Source organism: Bombus bifarius, unplaced genomic scaffold, assembly GCF_011952205.1.
Source record: "Bombus bifarius isolate JDL3187 unplaced genomic scaffold, Bbif_JDL3187 scf7180000008240, whole genome shotgun sequence".
Classification (NCBI taxonomy): domain Eukaryota; kingdom Metazoa; phylum Arthropoda; class Insecta; order Hymenoptera; family Apidae; genus Bombus; species Bombus bifarius.
The window spans coordinates 918,873-941,307 of NW_022884534.1; the positions used below are offsets into that span (position 1 = coordinate 918,873).

At 32.6% G+C, this 22,435-nt stretch overlaps 3 protein-coding genes across 5 annotated transcripts; 1 reads left to right on the plus strand and 2 right to left on the minus strand.

The window, feature by feature from the left end:
* Nucleotides 1–469: 469 nt before the first annotated feature.
* On the minus strand, nucleotides 470–12,092 carry LOC117211717 (pre-mRNA-processing-splicing factor 8). Of its 3 annotated transcripts, none has more exons than XM_033455900.1 (30): nucleotides 11,995–12,092; nucleotides 11,348–11,585; nucleotides 10,977–11,145; nucleotides 10,722–10,886; nucleotides 10,394–10,609; nucleotides 9,777–10,115; nucleotides 9,421–9,526; nucleotides 8,809–9,337; nucleotides 8,496–8,722; nucleotides 8,077–8,403; nucleotides 7,772–7,978; nucleotides 7,374–7,664; nucleotides 6,874–7,254; nucleotides 6,547–6,785; nucleotides 6,269–6,415; nucleotides 5,582–6,146; nucleotides 5,163–5,489; nucleotides 4,901–5,070; nucleotides 4,414–4,561; nucleotides 4,030–4,319; nucleotides 3,738–3,929; nucleotides 3,188–3,382; nucleotides 2,927–3,098; nucleotides 2,537–2,824; nucleotides 2,238–2,431; nucleotides 1,766–2,147; nucleotides 1,441–1,644; nucleotides 1,203–1,327; nucleotides 950–1,104; nucleotides 701–855 (listed from the first exon to the last, which is right to left on the minus strand). In XM_033455900.1, exons 2-30 carry the CDS (start codon nucleotides 11,565–11,567, stop codon nucleotides 701–703), a joined length of 7,125 nt encoding a protein of 2,374 aa, XP_033311791.1. In that variant the 5' UTR covers nucleotides 11,568–11,585; nucleotides 11,995–12,092. The 3 variants fall into 3 exon arrangements, with proteins under 3 accessions (XP_033311793.1, XP_033311791.1, XP_033311792.1); XM_033455901.1 differs by having other exon boundaries at nucleotides 11,348–11,588; nucleotides 11,995–12,057; XM_033455902.1 differs by lacking the exon at nucleotides 11,995–12,092 and having other exon boundaries at nucleotides 470–855; nucleotides 11,348–11,567.
* Nucleotides 12,093–12,942: 850 nt separating this feature from the next.
* LOC117211619 (ribosomal protein S6 kinase beta-1-like) lies at nucleotides 12,943–19,612 on the plus strand. Its single transcript, XM_033455712.1, has 13 exons — nucleotides 12,943–13,389; nucleotides 13,462–13,502; nucleotides 13,664–13,838; nucleotides 13,899–13,982; nucleotides 14,042–14,175; nucleotides 14,329–14,391; nucleotides 14,471–14,599; nucleotides 15,803–15,893; nucleotides 15,986–16,102; nucleotides 17,225–17,356; nucleotides 17,430–17,537; nucleotides 17,628–17,806; nucleotides 17,941–19,612. The coding sequence occupies exons 1-13, from the start codon at nucleotides 13,303–13,305 to the stop codon at nucleotides 18,011–18,013; spliced, it is 1,413 nt and encodes a 470-aa protein (XP_033311603.1). The 5' UTR covers nucleotides 12,943–13,302; the 3' UTR covers nucleotides 18,014–19,612.
* Nucleotides 19,613–19,963: 351 nt separating this feature from the next.
* Nucleotides 19,964–22,431, minus strand: LOC117211621 (corepressor interacting with RBPJ 1). Its single transcript, XM_033455714.1, has 6 exons — nucleotides 22,139–22,431; nucleotides 21,967–22,061; nucleotides 21,631–21,881; nucleotides 21,415–21,541; nucleotides 21,183–21,314; nucleotides 19,964–21,077 (listed from the first exon to the last, which is right to left on the minus strand). The coding sequence occupies exons 1-6, from the start codon at nucleotides 22,208–22,210 to the stop codon at nucleotides 20,576–20,578; spliced, it is 1,179 nt and encodes a 392-aa protein (XP_033311605.1). The 5' UTR covers nucleotides 22,211–22,431; the 3' UTR covers nucleotides 19,964–20,575.
* Nucleotides 22,432–22,435: the final 4 nt, after the last annotated feature.

Sequence of the window (22,435 nt, forward strand, 5' to 3'; positions counted from 1 at the left end):
GCATATCTAGTCATCGTTAGTGGGCTGTCTTTCTAACGTTCAAACTTACTACCGTATGATTGTTCGATATTTGCATATGAAGCGTTCAACTTTTATTTTATATCGTATAGAAAGTTGTAATCACCGCCAAGAATATGCAAATATAAATTAAGAATCTTTGGAAATTTTCAAGTTTAATATCATTCTATCGCCGAGATATTGTACGAATAAATTAGGGTTACTTTACTATAGTGACACTCTTTTCTCTTATAATATATAAGTTCTAATAGTTATAATTTTATTCAATGATCAATATGACGAAAATTTCATCGAATTTTATGTTGTAAAATAAGAAAGTAACAATATCGCATTGTTATGTATATCAAAATGTATATTATTTGCTATTCTTATTATGTTAAATATGATAAACATTTTGTACATTTTTCTTATATGTATAGTATACATGTTGTACATCTAATTAAACACACATTATATATATATATATTTTTTTTTTATTCTACGAAGCTATTAAAATACAGTACAAAGTAATTAATATATAAAGTAATACTATACCGAACCTATTTATCAAACATCATGTACTATGAGTTTCCAACTTTGTTATAAACTGTATTGTTTGTATTAAACAGGTAAATGTCATCGTTGCTTTGCCATGAACTCCATAATTCATTACACCTCGGTCCCTTCTTTCGCTTTCATCCATTTATGCAAATACATCTTCTCTATCGGCTCCAACGCCTTCTCCATCCTCCAAGCTAGAGAAATTCAAAAAGTGGGCAGGTCTGTGAATTTCGTGATAGAATTCTTTCGGATTCGCCAATTGCAGCTCATATTTCATATTTGGATCATGTCTCACACCTGTGATTACCGAAAAAGATAATGATAAGATTGTAAAGTATAATATTCAGCTATCGACAAATGAGAGTAATCAAATCAACCACATATATCTTACCCATAAAGTTATAATTCCAAGACCCTTGACTCGGAACCATGAAAAATCCAAGGAAACGATCAGACAATAACATTTGTACTTTTTCATAATGACTCGGTAGATAGCCTTTAGGATTATTTCCTTTGTCGGTATTTTGCTTTCCCCATTCGAAGCCACTAAAACATAAACATATGTATAATTTGACAACAATCAGAGGAATCGCGAGATATTTAAAGATAATGATAAACAACCACATTTTGTTCGAAATACGAACCTAGGTGTTAATTTGTATGCCGTAAGAGAACAAGATCCTGGCGTAAAACTACAAGTAATAACGATAGTTTTTTCTCCATCCCAAATTGGATTTTCTGCCATTATTCGAGCATGCGTAGATATATCCTAATAAAACAATGCCGTATTAACACAATATATAATACAATGTATCATAGAACAAAGAATAGCCTTAAACCAAATTCGTTTAATAAACATGTATCCAACAATATAATATTAACCTGCGGTGACAATTGTGGCAACTCGTTAGGTTGAGTATGAATCCAACCAAGAGGCTCCATCTCTTTGAGATATTGATGATTCGGAAGTGTATTAGGCAAATGAACAGTTTGATGGGTACCCCATTGTGGAGCCATAACTATACATCGTATTTCTTTAACTTGTGGATTATCTGGTGGACTAATCCCATATAAATACCCCGCGATCTATATAAAAGAGAAAGAAGAAAAAGGAAAGATTAATTAGATATTATCCATAATTTCTCTGATATTGAGCTGTACATATATGTATACTTATTAAATCAATTATTTCATAAGAGAGACATACCTGCGCTCTCAAGTCCGAAATGGTAACAAATTTCTTAAGAACATTCTTTGGCAAAATATAAGTGTAACCAGTCTCCTTAATGTCATCAGACGATACATATATATGATTGGTCCGAAGATGCAAATTAGTAGCTGAAATTGCTCTTACTCGCCATTCAGTCTTAGAACTAAACGTTTGCGTTTCGTAATTAGAAGTTGTTGCTGTAATAATTTCGTCCCCGTGTTTATTTACTGTTCGTGTAGTTGTCGCTGTAAGCTGCGATTGTTCTTTTGTTTGCTTTTCTATTTCAGCGATTTGTTGACGTTGTGCAGATGGTGCACTAATTTCCATACCCAAAATGATATCTCGAATTTCTGACTGTGTCAGCGATGCAACGTTTACACTGAGACCAATACAAAATTTCCAGTTACTCTACAGTCATACTTTGTACATATTGTTATAAAGAAAGAAAAAGATTAGATATTGTACGTACTTGTTCTTTTTACCATAATCTGCTAAAATAAGATCTTTTAATTGTACTTCGACTTTAATCCATTCATCATCTGTTAAAGAAGGCCATATATGATGTGGTTCTGTTATGGTTGTCTTGTCAGGTTTTAAAACAACCTTTGTTCTCTCAGTGTTGACATGTAATGCGCGAAGGATAAGAATCAAACGTGAGAAAGCCTATAAATAAATAAATAAATAAATAAAATGATTCATAATTCATAATAGGATAAAAATAAACAGAGATGGAAGAAGAAGAGGAAAACATTTATTAATAATAATTACCGTGTACGATGAAATAGTTTTCAACCAATCATCATACAAGTTAAATAACACCATTTGAGGTTCTGTTGCCTTCAATATTAAGTCACCAAACTTTTCGACTTTCAAACAAGCCTGGAATGGTAATTGGAGCTCCGATCCTTTTATAACAATGTTCGGGAAATCGAGTAAATGCACTTCCAAGGGATCCAACATTCCCTTTCTCGTTACTATAATCTGCTTAGGTTGTTCTTCAACCGGTAAAGATCGAATAAGTGCAGCTACTTCTTCAGCAGTTTTCCATTTTGCCAACTGTTACATGAAGACGCAATTTTAACAACATTAACTATTTTTTTAATATAATATAATTTTCAAATTTAATTATAATGAGTATGCTGAATGCATATTACGTACCTGACCTAAACGCTTTTGACCAGCCCAAACAGAAGTATGAATAATTTTTAAAAATAATTGGCCAGTCCGAGGATTAAAAATGAAGATAGCTCCATTTATAGGCTTTGTCGTTAAATTACCTTCAAATGTTTTATGAATTGTAACACGGTAAACGTTAGTATCATCGACAAACCTAATAGATTCGAAAAATGAAAGATCTTTAATATAAGTGTATATTTTTGTTTCATACTAATGAAAATATATAAAAAGAGATAGAAATACCAAATAATTTGATTTGAAAAGAGTTCCCCATAATTTTGTGAAGATAGATATGGTTCTGTAGGTTCCGATGAATAAAGTTGCAATGCTTTTCGAATGCGTTCTCTCAATACGTATAAAGCCGGGTTAGCCTTCATTATTTTTGCCATTGCTTGCTGTATAAGAGGCTTACATCCTGGGAACCAGTTACCATAGGCGCTAATAAACAAAATTGCTATGTTTACAAGATATTCCTGCAGTGAATAATACATTTGTATTCACGGATATTGACCGGTTACGATTATTTTTTCGAGTAGCGATGGAGGAAAAATCGCCTACCGTCTTTTGACTCTAACACGCGCGTTTCAATTTGTCCATTTGACTTTCAAGGAATGCATTCCAGTAAAGAGAATGCATTCCGACTCTGTATCCGAAGTATACGAACAAAATAAGACAATTATGGACTGAACAGTTGATGCAATGGAGAGACATTATTCCTCAATAATCATCGATCAGTCAATTTCTGCGAATTTCAGTATAGCGTTACTGAATACAAATACTTAAAAATATATACCTATGTAAATTATAAGCCAAATCGATAGCAATTAATAGCCCTGTTGGTGATGGATAAATAGACATATTGTCTGTTGTGTAATCTAAAAATTTGGCCCTAGCATATCGTTCAATATCGTGAGAATCATAATCTCCCCATCTAAGCTGTACATCTATCCAATATTTTTGTGTGGTAGTATTATCCATAAGATCTCTGTTAAAGGAATGAATTATTAATAATAGATACTGAGCTCAGTTCTAAGTACGATAATACGAAATTTATATAGAAAGCTAAAAAAAATGTGACTACTTACTTTGAATCAGCGAGTAGCGATGGCCTAGAGACATTCCACTTATATGCAGAGAAAAGCAAAATATCGGCGCAGGAAGAATTCATCTTGTACGATTTTCTAGGATGAATGGTCTCTTTTTGAACAGTTTCGATTTCCAATGCATCCAATTCTTGATCGAAAACTTGACAAAGATCCATCACTATCGATTCGTGTACTTTTTGCCACAAGTGAGCACGAAATATTTGAATTAGCGAAATCTTTAGCGTTGGAATTTTACCATGCATAAATATTCCTGTTAAATCCAGTTGTACCTAATGATAAATAAACGATCCACTTATGTCAAGAATATACCTCTGATTATGATCCATCAAATAATTATAATCCATTAACATGATGAAATATTACCTGAAAACCAACGTACACGTTTGCTCTGTTAATAGTTGGTGACCACCATAAAGTGAATCGACGATTTGGAATTTGATTTAAACCAGACCTTTGAGCGTTAGTCAGTTTCTTATATTTCATAGATTCTTCGAATCCAGATGCTTTCTCCCTAAGTAAAAGAAACGACAAGTAACAAATTATGGATTCTTTTACCAATTTTAAAATTTTGAAATAAATTAAAACTAAAAGAAAAGAAAAGCGAAGAAAGGAGAAATCAATCTTCTTTGTTTCAATAAACATGGATACATATATTAAACGAGTAAAGTATGTATGTACACTTAAATTTGCAATTATTAAATCTGTTTTTTCACTCTTTGGCTTGCAGTGTTGTTTTGCTTGCAAAACTAATTGCAAAGCTAATTGCATGTTTATATTCACGATTATTAATTCTCTGCCAAGTTAACTAAGTTATTCCCTATTATGATTTCAAAAAATTACAAAATCTTACCAAAAGAGACCTTCCCATGTTGGGAAGTATGTCCCTTTAAAGAGAGTATGTTCCAAAATACCCTCTACACCGCCAAGAGCCTGTATCATATCTGTTCGGTAATTATTTAAATTCCATAATTTACCATCATGACGTTGATGGGTCCACCAGAATGGATTTTGTTTTAAGACCTGCAATTACGTATAAAAAATATAATATTTTCACATGCATAAATAAGATACACGCAAAGATTGATATTGCAATAAAATACGTGAGACAGTACCTGATACTGTTTAAATTCTGTACGTATTCTCCAACCCTTATCGTAGGCAAGAGTGTGTCTGTCTTTCTGGAACAGTGTATTTATTCTAGGGATACCACGATCCCAACTATCTTCAAGATCTTCCAAAGTAAGTCTACGATTTTGTGCATTGGCTTCTTGTCGCTTCAACGCATATTCCGCCCATACTCGTTGGGAATCTATAAACTCGGATTCCCAGGGTTGAATGTACCGATATAAGTTTGGAATTAATTGATCTTCATCGTGACTCATGCCTGAACGAAAATGCGTAATACCAACGTCGGTTTGTTTCGACCATCTTAAATCCGACTATAACATTTTATAGTTATATTATATATGTTGTATTTGAAAGTGTCTGAAAGAATTAGCTACCGAAGAAATTTTTAAAAATAGTAATCTACCTGAGGTATAAGTACATGTCCCATCGAAAGCATTCCAAGCCCACCCAATTCCTTCGGTGTATAAAACACTACCGGTGGAAATCGCGAAGGCATTTTTGAATTAAGACCAATCTTGATACGCGTTTGAATTTTATTTTCGCATTTAACCAATAAATCTAGAAGTTCTTGTGTGTTCACCACAGCTTCGCGGAAGTAGGTCATGAGTCCAATTAAAGCTGTATTCCATTTGTTAACGATCTTCGTGAAGGTTGTGGATCCAGAAGCCATAAGGATTTGCCTAACTCTGTTATGAAATCGTTGCAGACTTTCATCATCGACTCTCAAGAAACACTGAGCCGTTCTTTCTTTTGTAATTTCGTTTTGTAAATTCCACACACCATCCCTATGCGTGAACTCCTCGTGCGTAGTTCTACATTTTGGCAAAATTCTGCACTCAAATCCACTCATATTAAATAACAAATTAGGATTATCTTTACTATATACACTAACAAAACTATTTTCCCATTGTATCGTAGTCGTGGAACGGGGTAAACGATTTTTAATATCCCAAAATACAGCGCGACCTCTGGAAATAAGAAAATAAGAAATTTAAAAAAAATGAAGAAAAACAAAATGAATTCAAGATTAATCTACGGTAAATGAAATGACAAAAAGAATTAAAGAATCATTCAATCATTATTTACTTACAAATTAACGTCATGCTTCATAAGACGCATTCGCGCATCTCGGGGCCAACACTTTTTATTATTATAACCAACGATATTTTCATTATTAGGATCTGGATGCTCCGTTAAATATCTCTGAATTAGATCTCTCGCTTCATCGGCAGAAAACCTATTAACATAGAATATAAAATTAAACGTCAACTGACATCCCAACAACTTGATCAAAAATAGACAGAAATTTATGTTTTGTATACATGAAGAATAAAACGATTCGTCGAACGATAAGATATAAAATCTTACCTCAGAAACAAATGTATTCTATCTACATATCTGCAATATAACCTAATAGGATGTGCTGTTTCTGAAGCTACGTCTTGAAAAGTTAGAAAATCATTTGGCATTTGGGGTGGGCCAGCCATTTCACTAGCTCTTTGTAATCCAAGAACCAACAAGTCTAATACCAGACCATAATATTGCGCTATAAAAGACGCAAATTGTAATCCTCTAATTATTCCATAACTGTTAGTATGATTCATATCCTAGAAACAATCGCATATATTATATTTTTCTTTCTATTTAACTTTAAAAAGAATCGATACATGCTCTCTAATAAAATAAAGGATATACCTTGTAATTTATGACAACGTTATTCTTTGCAGTCATATAATCGGCTATGTTATGATCAACGATCAATCGAAGCACTCTATTCAATAACGTCAAATCGATTTTTTCATACAGTTTCTCGAATTTTGATTCCAACAATACATTACATTCCCCTTCGCTAACATCCCAAACATCTTGTAGATTATTGATACCCTGACACCATTTATATACCAATAGAGGAGGTGGTTCTGTATCTGAAGGTTTAACCCATGGTGGAAATAATCTTCGCTTATCTGCTTCATACCACAAGTATTGATCTAAATAGGCATCCGTAATTTTTTCAAGCGGTTCGACGTCGTAAACGGGAATCAGATGACTATAAAGATCCATGAATTCTATTCCCACCTACAAAAGGAACACGTGTAAGTTTTGTAATAATGAACAAATCCAAAATGTGGAGGTTAGAAAAGATAAGTAATTTAAAAAAAAGTAAGTAATTCAAAAAAGTAAGAACAAAATTTTACCTCTTTGAACGTTCTTTGGGTGAGAAGATGACGTTTAATTCTAGACAGTGCTTCATGAGGATTGTCATATGCTTGTTCTATCAAACCGAGTTCTTCGCGTTGACTTTGATTAAGCCTCGATTTGACACTATATGCTTCCTTTAATCGTTCCAAAGCTAATATCAAAAGCTTGGTGTCATGTTTATAAGACAATGGTGGGAAAGGTATAGGAGCAAATCTTCTCGATTCCAACCAATGTACAGTTGTAGTATATATAGCTACAGCTTCCTCTGGGGAAATATACGGACCATCCTGCGTGCACAACAGACGAAATGTTTATAAATTAATGATTAAATTTTAGAAGACATATGATAAGTACACGAAGAGTGTACTTTGTAACTGTTCATTTCTTACTGTACCTTCAAATAATTATGCTGTCGTTCTTGTTCGGCTTTCAGATAAAGTCGGGTGAGACGTCCAAGATTCTTTTTACAAACAGTTTTATCCACGGTAGCACCACGTCTAATACGTTCTCGATTATAATGCGCAGTATTGGTCCACCAATCTGCCTTCATTTTAACATAACGAAGAATCATATTTTCGATCGGTATTGGTAATCCCGGAACCTACGGAAAGTAGTTAGAGAAAAGAAACCGTAATAAGTCTTAAACAGAAATCATTAGCAATAAGTAAAGAAATCGGAAATTAATTATGATAGACGAACCTTCCACGGAATATTAGCCTTCCAACATCTCCACGCCTCGCTAAGATGCTGAAGTATTGTTCGGGCTTTATTCTGTTTGATTCCCTCTGGCATCATATCTACAATGTCGTGCATCACTGATGCTCTTAGCTCAAGATCAAAATGCGACTCTACTCGCTGTTTCGTTACAGTTTTCGCGACTCCCTTTGAATGGCGACCTTCGAATTGCCTAGACAACAAATTCCCTAACCATCTTTCCAATAATGGAGTAATACCCCTCATAAAGAAAAGCCATACTCTCCAGCCAGGTGCCCAGAATCCACATCCAGGACCTTTCCCGACAGGACCCTATTCATTCACATATCAAAAGTAACCAATGATCCGTTTATTTTATTTAAATGATATTAATAATAGCACACGATTTAATCTAACATCCTTACCGTATTAAAGCGATAATAAATTAAATGTTTTAAGTCTTTGCACATCCTGATTTGTCGCATTAGTTTATATTTATACCGATACATTCCAGTTAACTGACCAACGTGTGCAAAAATATATTGCAAACCATCCGCGAGTTGAAATGCATCAACATTATTCAAACGATATTGTACGTGAGAATCGATGATCAATTTCGTCAAACGGAGAATCTCACGACACAAATGGAAAGCTGAAAAAAGTTAAAAGACCAAAAACTTTATGTCGAAATTCGTAAAATGTATACATTGTTTTTATGTATTTAAACCAATGACTCACCATTTCCAAATCTAGATTTCTTTCTTTCTTTCGTCGTTAGAGTTTTTACTGGTTTCAGGTTAAAATTGTAATCTAAATGAAGATAATTCAAATTTTTTCTGTGAATTAGTAAATTTAACATGTTATATCCTTGTCTACAGACTTGTAAACCAGCTTCGACCCAATCAATTGTAGTTGTTTGGAAAAATTTCGTGGATTTGAACGACCGGAACAAATAACGTTTCTTTTGTGGTTTAGGATGTCTGTGTTTCAGTGCATTCAACACAAAGTATTTCAACAACTTTTGATAACTAACTCGAACTTTAACAGGTTGTCCTGGTGGACAATGTTCTCTATACCAAGATTTCACTAGAGGAATGTCAATGGCCCTTCTTGTTCTGCCGGAACGGGTATTAAATGGCCTTGGTGCCCATAATAAAGCTATACCATTTGCTGTGTTGTCTGTATATAATGGAGTTTCTTGAAGGAAAGGTTGCACTTCTTCAGGAAGCACAAAATCTTCGTCATCTTCGATTTGTGGTTCCACAGTCTAAAAAAACATATGTAATTCATGCATTCTACCGATTTAACGAATACTCCAATTAATTATACACTATATATCATGCTATTTACCTTGAGGGAATTTCTGTGAGAAATAGGGTTAATCAAGGGATCAAAATAAAATGCAGGTAAGTCAGGATCTTCGGTTTTTATATAAACAACATTTGGTGCGTGATACCTGTAAATATCATTTGAGGATTTCATTAGAAAATCAAATTACATACTGTCATATTTTAAAAATTTTTACAAAGACTGTAGGTGATTTCAGCAGTTGCCTTTTATACTTTACAAAGGATACGAATAACAATCACCACTACATTTCTTTACCACGCTGCTAGTAAGACTTTAATGTACTAAGCATAGACAAGTCTCAAAACTTATGTGGAATTATTTATTGTACATATTTATTGAATGATATTATTACTTACCACGATAAATGTACAAAATGTGGCATGTTGTTATATAAATAAGGAAACGCAATGCGGTATTCTGTTCTTATAGGCTGTCTAATAATAATTTTATTAATATCATTAAACTCATTCCAATCTTCATCAGCCGCATTTGAATCTTTCACCAATGGTTCAAATTTTGGTCCACCTGGTATAGCCATATTTAATGCCTTCGCAGTAAAAAACGACTTCGGGTCAAAGAGATAAAAAAAGTTATGGTCAACCAAATCCGTCAATAATTGATTAGCTAAACGATATAAAGTCGCCATTTGTGGTAAAGTCAAATTCCACCTTCGGTAAGTAGATCCATTTACGTGTCTGTAATGTTATTAGCAATTAAACAAGATTTGATAAACAATATTTACATTGTAAAATGTATTTCATACACAAAGCAATAATTCAGTTTAGCGTTTTGTCCAGCTAATAGTAACTCGTAGTACTCATCTCGGATAAGACTGACGAATTACTATAGCCATCAACTCACATGTTAGCTGATCTCAGGACCCCTACGCAATTCATCATATGATACTAACTATATGATATAAATAGATGTAATGAAATGTCTGTAATTAATTCAAACAATATTTAACACCTACTTTGTCCCAACAAGTGGTTTATGTTCATAGAACCATAATGCCACGGATTCATCCTCCTCTGAATCCAATTCAATTTGAATAGCTTCCAATGGTTCTACATCCAAAACGTTGTCTGCGTAATCCAACGGAGGTTCTTCGTCATCGAAGGGCGGAAACCTCATTCTTTTGAAATGCCTACGATCCCTTTTTTCTCTCCTCATCATAATCCACATTGTACTAGATAATAAAAATAGAATATGTATATATATACTACACACACACGCACACGCTTTATTTCTTATTGGATATTGCATAAATGCAAACAAATTTAACATTTTTTTCAGCTTACCCCCATTGTGCAATATATACAGGTTCAATAACCCAAGGAATTTCATTCACAAATGTAATTGCACCTGTGATATGATACAGCACCTTTACATCTCGAATTTGTTCCCAAGGCATAGGCATATTTTCTAGAAGTTTCATAACTGCATGAGGCATGTATTTTAATGCTCTGAAACGGAATTAATTAAACAGAGGAATTGTTTAATCTTTCTTTCACTTTATGAAAGACATCAAAGTTCAAATATATCCATTTACTTACCCTAAATAAACACGTTTATCATGTCTATATTTCCGACTGCTCATGTCTCCATGATCTCTAATAATTTTTCTTATATGTTCCGGGGGCATATGTTCTTTTTGAGCATCCACAAAACCAAACTTTCTTTTCTCTGCAAATCTTTTTGATTGAAGTTGCTGCCATTTTTGAGCTAAAATTACATAAAATATATAAATATTTATAATATATTAATATAATTAATATATATATATATAATTTATAATATAACACCAATATACAAAAGATTAAATTAATTTCAGCTTTATATAAATATCGTATCATAAATCTTTAAATTTATATTGTAATAATTTTACTTTTTTTTTTTAATTCGAAAGATGTTAATTTTTAAGCACCTTTTTCTTGAAGTTTATCTTCTGACAAAACTTCAGGTTGTTTAGGCATTTGTGGCAATGGGGGTCCAGCTATTGCTTGCATATGAGCATGATGTGCAGCTTGTGCATGTGCAGCTGCTTGAGCATGAGCCTGAGCTGCAGCTAACTGAGCATGAGCCTGTTGTTGAGCCATCATCGTGGCCCAAGGGTTTGGGCCCAATAAATATGGTGGAATCGACATTCTTTTTAAATTAAATGACTACTAAAAGAAAAGGAAAAAGTTATTTATAGCAATAGAATGTATTTCAAGTATTTTGGTAAAATGTTTGTATTTAACATAAATTGGTGATATATACATCCTATAATTGTAATAAAATATTATTTGGAATTCATATACATATGTATATAAAACAATAAACAATACATATTAATACAATTACAAACTGTTCTAAGCAGAGTTCCAAACAAAAATACTGTTAGAAACAAGTAAATATAAAGCCGACTAATTATAACCAACATGATATGATAATATAAATGTATTACTGCAGATATAAATAATTACTAATTTAATTTAACCAATATTTTATTTTTCATTTAGAATTAATATTGATTTTTACTATGTAATTTAACAATATTTTTTTCGAAAAATTAATAAATCGTAAACTTACTTTGATATTATATGGTAGACATTCAGCACGGACATAAATCAAACAGAACTAAATAATATAGATGTTTCACTCTACAGTATATTTAATTTACTAGCCATATACAATGAACAATACGGCAACACCGCTATATACATTAACATTCGACTATGACACATTACACCATCGCTATGACCTAAAACAACTTGTTTGCAAACAATTCTATTACACGCAAAAATAAGATATGAAAATATAAAGATTTATATAAATATGAAACAAACTTACGCTATATACGCATATCATACGCACATACACATGTTACACTGCACTATGATTTAATTCAATGTTCGTACAACTGTTTATGATCATTTATCATAAGAATGAACAAATATTTCATAAAATTATAAGAAACCATATCAATTAGGTGGGCTTATATCACGGTTGTATTATATCTAGTTATATTGCAGGCACAAATTGTATTTGCGTTAAGACCAGATTCTTCCATTGTTGCCATTCAAATTCAGCTTAGTGCCATGCTAGTGTCGGTTATGTGTTTACACTTACCTTAGCTACTTATTATAGATGTCGCATCGATAAACCTTTTCACTTTTTATTCATTTAAAAATATGCATATCGTCAAAATATTTAAAAATGTAAAAGAATTAAAAGAAACGAAAGAAATTGTTTCTAATATAAGGTCACGTTGAATTAAATAACAATTCTTTATTTCAATTTAATATTTCCTTTCTAAACGGATATTTTAAATTGAGCTAAGGACCAATTTATAGAAGTAGAAATTATTGTTATTATAGAATCCATTATTAAAAGCGCAAAATTATGTAAATTCAAATTAATGAAAAGTTTTAGGGTAGTTCTAAGCTTATTTTTATTTTCAAATGTAGAACAAAACCTTTTTAAAATTTCTATATATTTCATGCTTCACCATAAACATACATATGCCTATGTGCTAGAATGCAGTTGGCATTCACGTTGGACCATAGTTTGTGTCCAGAGTATATACTTGAATCGTCTCGTGTTTCTTTTTTAAAATTTTCCATATTTCTTCCTGATTATTTTGTCATAAGATAGAAAAGAAAAAAGTAAGGAATATTCATGAGCCCATTTAATTGTAGATATATTTGATAGTTCACGATTATATATAGATAGTTTAATCTACCCATCAAAAAATCAGTGTGGAACACGCAAATAAAGGGAAATAAAATCTACAATCGTGTGTACGCAGATACGTAGATATCTACGTTATTCGGACGCATTACAATCAATTAAAGTTTTCGACAGGAAAATTTTTTAAATGATTACTCTGTGAGAAGAATGGCTGGAGTATTTGACATAGAATTACACGACGGGGACTCCATAAGTCAAGACGAGTCGGACGATGATATCGTCGAAAATAGAGAAGTTTGTTTCTTGTCAAATTTCATAGATTTTAGATCGTTGTATCAAATCTGATATGTGTTTTCTTTTTTCTAGGATGAATACAATCATACTACAAATGTAAATACGATATTAGAGTAAGTAATCAAATGTTTGAAAATATATGATATCGAATTTATCGCTAAATCGTACCTTCTAAACAATAATAAAAGTGCTGAATTGTGTGTTCAATTTCGATACAAACGTTCTTCTTGCTTTTCTTCTTAGAAAATAAAAAAAAAAATTGAATCTTTTATAGATCTGATAATTTAGAAAGAGTACAGTTATCGGAACAGAATGTTAATGCAGGCCAAGAAAAAACTGGTCCACAAGATTTTGAGCTATGTAAAATTCTTGGAGAAGGTGGATATGGAAAAGTCTTTCAAGTTAAAAAAGTGACTGGAAAAGACAAAGGCAGTATTTTTGCTATGAAGGTAAATATTTTTATATTTGTACATGCGTGTAAAAAGCTTTCTAGTTCTTTATTTATGTAGGTACTACGGAAAGCATCTATCATACGAAATCAAAAAGACACAGCTCATACAAAGGCAGAAAGAAATATTTTGGAAGCAGTAAAAGTAAGTAGATTTCATTGTGAATTTTAATATGACATTTATTCACTTCATTCTTTTTCCAGCATCCATTTATCGTTAATTTAATGTACGCATTTCAAACTGGTGGTAAATTATATCTAATTTTGGAATATCTTTGTGGAGGAGAACTCTTCACATACTTAGATAGAGAAGGCATTTTCTTAGAAGATACAGCTTGGTAAATTAGTTAGTTTCTGAAGTAATTGTAGATGATAATAATATACATGTATTTTATTCTATTTGTATGTAAAATTTATATACTTATTAATATCTTCAGATTATATGTGTCAGTATGCTTTTTGTACTTATAACTTGTCTTTTGTACTTATAGTTTTTATTTGTCTGAGATCATACTCGCATTGCAACATCTCCATAATCAGGGTATTATATACAGGTACAATATCCTTAATCATTAATATTATTAAAAAATCATTATATACATGTACATCTAACTGTATTAATTATCTTCACAGAGATTTAAAACCGGAAAATATTTTATTAGATGGCGAAGGTCATGTTAAATTAACAGATTTCGGTCTTTGTAAAGAACATATAGAAGAAGGTACAGTAACGCATACATTTTGCGGAACCATAGAGTATATGTAAGTAAAAAATTTTCGTTGCATTAATTCTGAATCCTATTGTCAGTATTAAAATGTAGGGAGAAAACTATTTGGCTGATCGGATTTCTGGACAGGAATTCGAAAACGCTGATCTTTCGCTTGTCAGGCGGGTATTTATCCTGTTATGACCGTTCACGAAGAGACGCGGTCGCTAGGAAAACACGTCAGTGAGAGGCGTAAATTCTCGCTACGATTCGGTTAATCGATGCCGCGAAATAGTCATTCCCCTGTTTCGGCTAAGATAACAGAGGTGGTTCAATGAATGTAACACTGTATAGTAAGTTATAAATCACCGTTTATTCTAACAACTTGTAAAGCAGATAGTTACGCTGGTGCGTATGTATAAGACGAGTGAGTGACTGATCTACGGGTGTATTCCCGGTTAAAGGATGTTGACTGTTCGAAGGATGGAAAATCAGTGTTCTTCGGAGACGATGCTGTGGCGGAGGAAAGCTAAGGATGGGTGTGTCTAGTGCACAGGGCCATCGGATTTGTTGGTGACAATTTTGGCTAAGAGAGTGAGGGAAATAGGCTTCGTTGTTAATTGGTTAAACGAAGGTTGGTGGACTAGGAAGGATCTTAGCCGCCCTCAAGAGAAAGTGGTTAGTGGGAGGAAAGTTGTATCATACGTGAGAAAAACTAACTTTCCCTTGTCAAGCAGTAGTAGACAATAGTCTTTAGAAATGCTTCAGAAAACAGATGTTTGTTGGGTCTGAAGGACCTTAGCTAGCAAATTACTGGGATTTATGATGGGTCCTTAAGAATATTGAGGGTACGCAGCGAGTATGAGCGGATATCTGGTTCCCGTCTGGCCCGCGGTGGGTGACCTGGTCTAGGTAGAGTGTCGCCCGACGTAACATATCCAATTAAGCTATTTAAGCCACCTGTGAATATTTTCTACCAAATTTTTAAATCTCAAACGGCTGCTGCCTATAGCTTGGAACTTAAACATTTGGGAGAAAATATTCTGCAATGATCTAGGTAGTTCAATTGGGTAAGTACCAGTCTACAGGCGCAAGATCCGAGTTCAAATTTTCAATCCAGTAGTAAATTGACCGGCCGAATATTTTTCTTCCTACAAATGTCTGTCATCTAGAAAAATAATTTAAAATAAATTATAAGCTATAATGATTTAATTCAAAATGTATGTATTACAATTATTATTATCATTAACATGATTAGGGCACCAGAAATTCTAACGAGAAGCGGACATGGAAAAGCAGTGGATTGGTGGAGTTTAGGTGCTTTAATGTTTGACATGCTTACCGGAATGGTACGTAGATTAAATAATAAGTAACAAAATATCGTAAAAGAATATGAAAATTCAATCAAATTACGTAACTACATACATTTTAATTCCTACAGCCACCATTTACAGGAGATGACAGAAGAAAAACAATTGAGAAGATTTTGCGCGGAAAGTTATGTCTACCATTGTACCTAACACCCGATGCAAAAGACTTGATACGAAAGTTATTGAAGGTATGTCTTTAACACTTCTTTACGAGATAATGGTAATTTGTTTATTTACTTAATTGTTTGTATTATGCGTAGTAAAAGTTAATATATATGTCGGAGATGAAAGGACATCGGAGCCTTCCCTTTGGAACTTCGGGAAAATCCCTTAACACCGTAATCTAAATTCTATCATAGGCGTAATTAAACAATTGTCGTCATTCGATCCAATTGTATTTGTTCGAGATTTGTGATAATGAGCTTGGGCTCGAGGCGACAACCAATCGCCGAACGTAGCCGCGGTCACGGGATGAACGCTTTGTCTAACAAAGGTATGGAGTAATTCTATAGCTCTCCTTAAAAGAAATATTTGTAGCGGCACGCGACAGTAAACATTCCAACGGTTTCTGTCCCGTGGCTCACCATACGCAGGCCCTATTCTTCGGATATGATGGTTACCAGATGCCGACGCATCTCCACAGTACATGTTCAGCTAGCCTGAGGGCCGTTATAAACATTAAGATCTGGTTACCTAAAGTCCTTGAAACAGACAAACAGTCTTTGTCCCAACTACGGGAAGATAGGGAAGATCTATTTTTGAACGAACGACGCTTCCCGCTAGCAACCTTCCCTCAAGGACGGCTGGCATCCTTTTCTAGCCATCAACGTGGAAATTGACCAATTAACAGCAACGTCAATTTCCCTCACTTTCTGAACGAAGGCACCCCATCATAGTTTTCCTCTGCAGCATCATCGCGACGGAGGGTCATTCTCTCGTGAGATCGTTTTTAGCGAGTTACTTAGCGTCTTTACGCTTAGTGGATATCCCACGTTTTAACAAAGAGTTAGTTTAGTTATACTTCTACCGTAGCCAAGCAAGTCGAGCACGATTTGGGCTTCGGAAAAAAGCGCATCCTGTTATCCCGTTGACCGCGGATTCTTTATTGAACCTAGGATCATTGTCATTAGCTTCTCGAGTATCTAATTACCACGGTTATTTGTAAAATTCTGTAATAATCGTATTTGCACTGGTCAATGTCTTCTCTATTGCATAACGACAATGTGTAATCCAAATGAAGATTGGTTTCACGCCCCTAACCCTAATTCTAATGTAAACCCGACATATATTTTGCATTCGACCAATTGTAGAGACAAGTGTCACAGAGACTAGGATCTGGGCCTGATGATGCTGAGCAGATTATGAATCATAACTTCTTCAAACATATTAAGTGGCAAGATGTGATTTCACGTAAATTAGAACCTCCTTTCAAGCCTTCATTAGTGAGTATCCTTGATTGCAATAAAACGTGTTGCAATAATAAATGCGAGCAAATGTGTATTTAAATGTTTGCAGAAAAGTGCCGATGATACATCGCAATTCGATGAACAATTCACGGCAACTGTACCAGTTGATTCACCGGTAGAAAGTACTTTAAGTGAATCCGCTAATATGATCTTTCAGGTAAGTTTCGAGATATATTGTAAATATATCGTATTTGAAGTAATCATTAAAAAATTATAAAACTATGCACATTCAATGATATGGTTATAGGGCTTTACATACGTAGCACCCAGTGTCTTGGAGGAGATGTGTGCACAACCAAGAGTTGTGAATGCTAGAAGCCCACGTAAAGGTCTATTAAATACAGAATTTAGCGGAAGTCTTCACAGTTTGTCATCGAGATCACCCGATGCCCATCTCCATACAGCGTCTCATTTTCATCAACATAGGTATTTTAAAATTTGATATTTCATTCACCATCTTGAAAAACAAAAATATCTTATATGTAAATTCAACGGTAATTATGTATTACTCATTTGAAATATGCACTTCTATGCTTGAAAAGTTACTTTTTAATTTCTAGGCATCACGTTGTAGGTTCAAATAATATGGAAGATACCGAAATGGCGGATATAGGTCCGCTTTTTAATTTCTAAGCATTGCATAATAAATTTTAATGATGTAGAAGATATTGAATTAACAGTGGAATCGTTTATAACGAGATACATATAAATAATCGAAGAAAACGTTGGATCTTCCATTTTAGATTCAGCAAAATCTTTGTAAAAATTATGTCCTACATTGTTTGTCTTTTATTCTGACAGTTGAACTATTATGTTTAATTATCGAATTTAATGCAATTTGTTTACATATATATATTTAAAGATGAATAAGTCTAAATGTCGAAGAAGTTACGCTTATAGGGCAGTGCAATTCGCGTACAAATCGTATGTAGGCCTGCAATTGCTCTCTAATGTGACTGATCATTGTTTTCAGTGCAAAGAAGGAATATTATATGCGTTTTCCTTATGTAAATATGTCCAGTTTCCTGATAATAAGTACATTCTGTTTAAACAAAATGCTATATCATTGAAAAACCTGAAAGATATTTTTTATGACATATCTTACTGTTGCAACGACTAATTCAAGTTTTTAAAACGTTCCATTCATTGACAAATACGAGTTTATCGTTAGTATATAAAAATTAAGTTAGTATATAAAAATAAATTTGTTTAGCTTGCATATATTTAGAGGTCTGCCATAAAAAGAATAAAATGAATTTACCGCCTCTTTGGAATGCATTGCTCGTGCGAATATGTAAATCGTGCAACTTTTTCATTGCTTTGTTGTTCAATAAACTAATTGTAAGTTCAAAAAAGTTATTTACATAAATATACATTCCGAAGTAATTCACAAATTTCTTAGACGATAAACATCGTATTAAATTTATATAGATCATGTTGATTGAGACTAATATATTGGATACAGCTAAACTTGAAAGTCTTGTTCTGCCATTAGAATAAAATTAATTTCTTAGGACCAGAGAAAGAGGGAGAGCATGCAAATAAAATAAAGAAAGGAAAAGGAAGAAGAATAACAGTATAAAAATAAAAATTGTATTGATCTTTGTTAAAGTAGAATCGGAGAAGGATTATAAATATATATATTTTCCTCTGTCGAATAGTTGTAATCGTCGCAAGTGGTAGCGTTTTATAAGAGGAAAAAATTAGAATATCTCATGGTCGTATATGATATCCCATTTTAGGATTCAAACTTTAAAAATATATTTTGCAGTAATGATTAGTGGAAATAGAATTAATCGAGATATTTTATACGACCTTTGATCAAAATTTGAAAAAAATGTTTTATTGTTTCTTCCAACTTATATTTGATGAATTATTTAAACATATGTATATTTCACTCAAGAATAAATTTATCGCTAGTCTTTATACGTCATTCGCTAATTACATGTACATACATAACTTTGAATACATCCGTCGATAGACAACAATAAATCATTGTTTTTATTCAATAGCCAATCCGATTCTACTTTTTACATATAATCGTTGTGAAAATGACAATTATGCAAAAAATTTTAACTGCCCAAGTGTTCACAGCTACCGGCTGGATAGTATTAAATTTTCCATAGAAAGACTTATACGCGCTCATCTGCGCATGCGTGTGTAGTAATAAGTATGTAAAATTCTTGTTAATAGTTAATTATGTTAAAAAAGTAAAATGTTGAGAGTGAGAAATTAACATCCTGTAAGATAAATATATGAAGGTATGAAAATGCTTTCTCACTTTTTTCTTTAAAATATAATGCATTAATGAATTTACTTCTACATATATCTTTTCATGACAAACTTATAACAAGAAGAAGTGACCAAAGCATTTTCAAATATACATGCCTAAATATCCAATAGTATCATTCAATTTAATTTAGTGACTATTTCGCTGTTTTGGTATCTGTAATTAGGACATATCAAAAAGCTTGACACTTAATTTCGTATAAACATTTATCTATTATATAGTACTATCTTAAATTGACATAGGCTATATTTTAAAACTAAATCATTCTCGTGTATATAATATTACAATAGAAATCCTGTTTATGTATTTATTAAGCAGTTACATTCTCTTGAAAACAAAAGTCCTATTAATACTTAATGATATTAATGTTACATATTCATAATAAAATACCAATTATAGCCATCTACGGATGAAATAATAACAAGTCTAAAATAACATTTGTGTAAAAAATTTCTTTAAACAGTCTTGTTCCATCTGAAATATATATTTATGAAACTATTATTTCTATTATTCACTTAAAATTTATTAATTAATTACATACATTGTGCTTTTTATTCCATCTATATGAATATACAAGGTGAGTCAGATTAAACTATTACACCTGAAATGAACTATTGAGCGTATTTGTTGAAACATTTATAGTTTTGAAAGATAAGTCGCGGTATACGAAATATTTTTGTGTATATGTATAACATAAATTCTCAACTTTCACACTGAGAATTATACTTTTGATCGTAAAGCATATGAAAAGGAATGCAATTAATATCTTCTGGAATGACATAGAATATGTGACTCACTATGCATATATCGTACTTCTTGTACTCTACACAACTTATGTGAATACCAGATACAGCGTGCGCCTTTACACCACGCGTGTATTTTTGATATCGAAAACACAATTAATTTTAAAATCGTTTAGTTCTCTTTTTGTTTTGATTTTCACTGATTTTGTCTTCATTAGATTCTATGAACTTTCTTTTCTTGTAGATATAACAATCTTTATTTTTACTTTCTTTCACATCTTTTCCATAATATTTCTTGTATTTGGGTTTCCTTTCATGCTTAAATTCACTTCTTCTCTTCTGATTACCTGTTCTATCTTTTTCTTTTTTCCGATGACGATTCATAGAGCCACCATTTAAAATATAACCTGCTTTTTCCTTTTTCTTTTGTTTCTTCTTAAGCTTTTTTGATGTGTAATCATTTAAAGTTTTATCAATGGTATTCACAGAGCTCCTACTACTACTTATGATGCTAGTACTCGAACTACTAGTAGTACTATCACTGCTGCTGCTGCTACTACTGTCAGTTTCTGATTCGCTATTATTTCTTTTGCGTTTATTTCGTTTCTCTTTCAATTTCTTCTTTTCCGCTTTCTTGGTTTTTTTCTCAAGTTGTTGTAATTTCCTACAATCATAAACATTATTGATTTAAGCATGTATGATCTCAAATTAACATTATTTTGAAATAAACTCAAGTTCTTGTCAAAATACAGATGCAAGAAATACATACAATAATAACTTCTTTTTTTCTTTTTTAGACAAGGTTTTCAAGAATGTAATTTCAGATTGCTCTTCATCATCTGATACCATAAGATGTTCATGCTCAGGGACTCGTAAATGTTGTTGAGCACTAAGAGCAGATCTACAAATAAAATTCAATATTTAGTTTTAAAATAGGGAGCTATTTATTTAACAGTTAAAACAATGGAAAAAGGAAGAGATCTTTCTAAATCCGTGCTCACTTTTTCAGTGCTAATCCATCTTCTCTCATTTGTTGCACTAACGTTAAAGCATCTGGAGCAGATGTACTTGGTGAATTATTTGCCATTACTACGCTCATTGCTTGACTGTACAGAGGACACTCTTTATCTGTGATCAAAATATGTATTGTTTAATATGGATAAATATGTGTATGTGTGTGTATATATATATTTTGATATCATATTTATTATACAAACCTGTATTTATGTGTCCCCATTTATGACACTTGATACAACGAACATTTCGTACTTGAATACCAAATGGTTGATCTCTTATTTCACTGTCTCCTTTACAATAACTTTCTCTTGGTGCATTGTACTTGCGTTGCCACTCAAATTTATACTCTGGCTCGTTATCTTCTTTCTCTCTTTCTTTTTTTGCTCCAGGTGGCGGTTCATACATAAAATTTACGCTAAGCTTATCCTTGCTTTCTTTACTCAACAAAGCTCTATAAAACACATAATAAAATAAATAAAAAGTTATAGATAAAAATATATCAAAGAAATTTGCTGAATGAATATAATTTTGGTCACTTGTTATTGTGAAGATCCTGTTCCTTTTCATATTGAACACGTAATTCTTCTTGCTTTTTCTTATAAGCCTCTGCTTGTTGTTCAGCCATCCATACCTTAAAAAAAGGATCGTAAATTTAATCATAGTACGAACCATAAATAGGCTAAAAAAATATCAGTAGTTGAACCGTACTCGTTTCAAGTTGTCTCGGGATGCTGGATGGAAAAATTTTTTGCACATGTAATTATTAAATCCCTTTCCCATTTTGTATTGTTAAATAAACGTATGTCAACGTTTAACAAATAATAATGTAGATGGACGTGTATTTAACGTTTACAATGAGTAACAAAGTATATGCGTAACCGCAACTTATCCTTTAACACGATAAAATAGCATGTATGTATGTATAACTTTTACTTATAGCTACAGGAACCTGTCAAGGAAGGTTAGTGCAATTGATTGAGAACATCGCAATTCTATTCTATATCA

Coding starts and splice junctions, on each gene's coding strand:
- LOC117211717 (XM_033455902.1), bottom strand. CDS start 11,567: ATGTCGATTCCACCATATTTATTGGGCCCAAACCCTTGGGCCACGATG. Junction 4,562..4,900: donor ACATGGGAAGGTCTCTTTTG/GTAAGATTTTGT, acceptor TCTTTTACTTAG/GGAGAAAGCATCTGGATTCG. Junction 2,825..2,926: donor GTCAAAAGCGTTTAGGTCAG/GTACGTAATATG, acceptor TTCATGTAACAG/TTGGCAAAATGGAAAACTGC.
- LOC117211619 (XM_033455712.1), top strand. CDS start 13,303: ATGGCTGGAGTATTTGACATAGAATTACACGACGGGGACTCCATAAGT. Junction 13,839..13,898: donor GCAGTATTTTTGCTATGAAG/GTAAATATTTTT, acceptor TTATTTATGTAG/GTACTACGGAAAGCATCTAT. Junction 17,538..17,627: donor CCGCTAATATGATCTTTCAG/GTAAGTTTCGAG, acceptor ATATGGTTATAG/GGCTTTACATACGTAGCACC.
- LOC117211621 (XM_033455714.1), bottom strand. CDS start 22,210: ATGGGAAAGGGATTTAATAATTACATGTGCAAAAAATTTTTCCATCCA. Junction 21,542..21,630: donor ATGGGGACACATAAATACAG/GTTTGTATAATA, acceptor TTTTGATCACAG/ATAAAGAGTGTCCTCTGTAC. Junction 21,315..21,414: donor GATGGATTAGCACTGAAAAA/GTGAGCACGGAT, acceptor TTTTATTTGTAG/ATCTGCTCTTAGTGCTCAAC.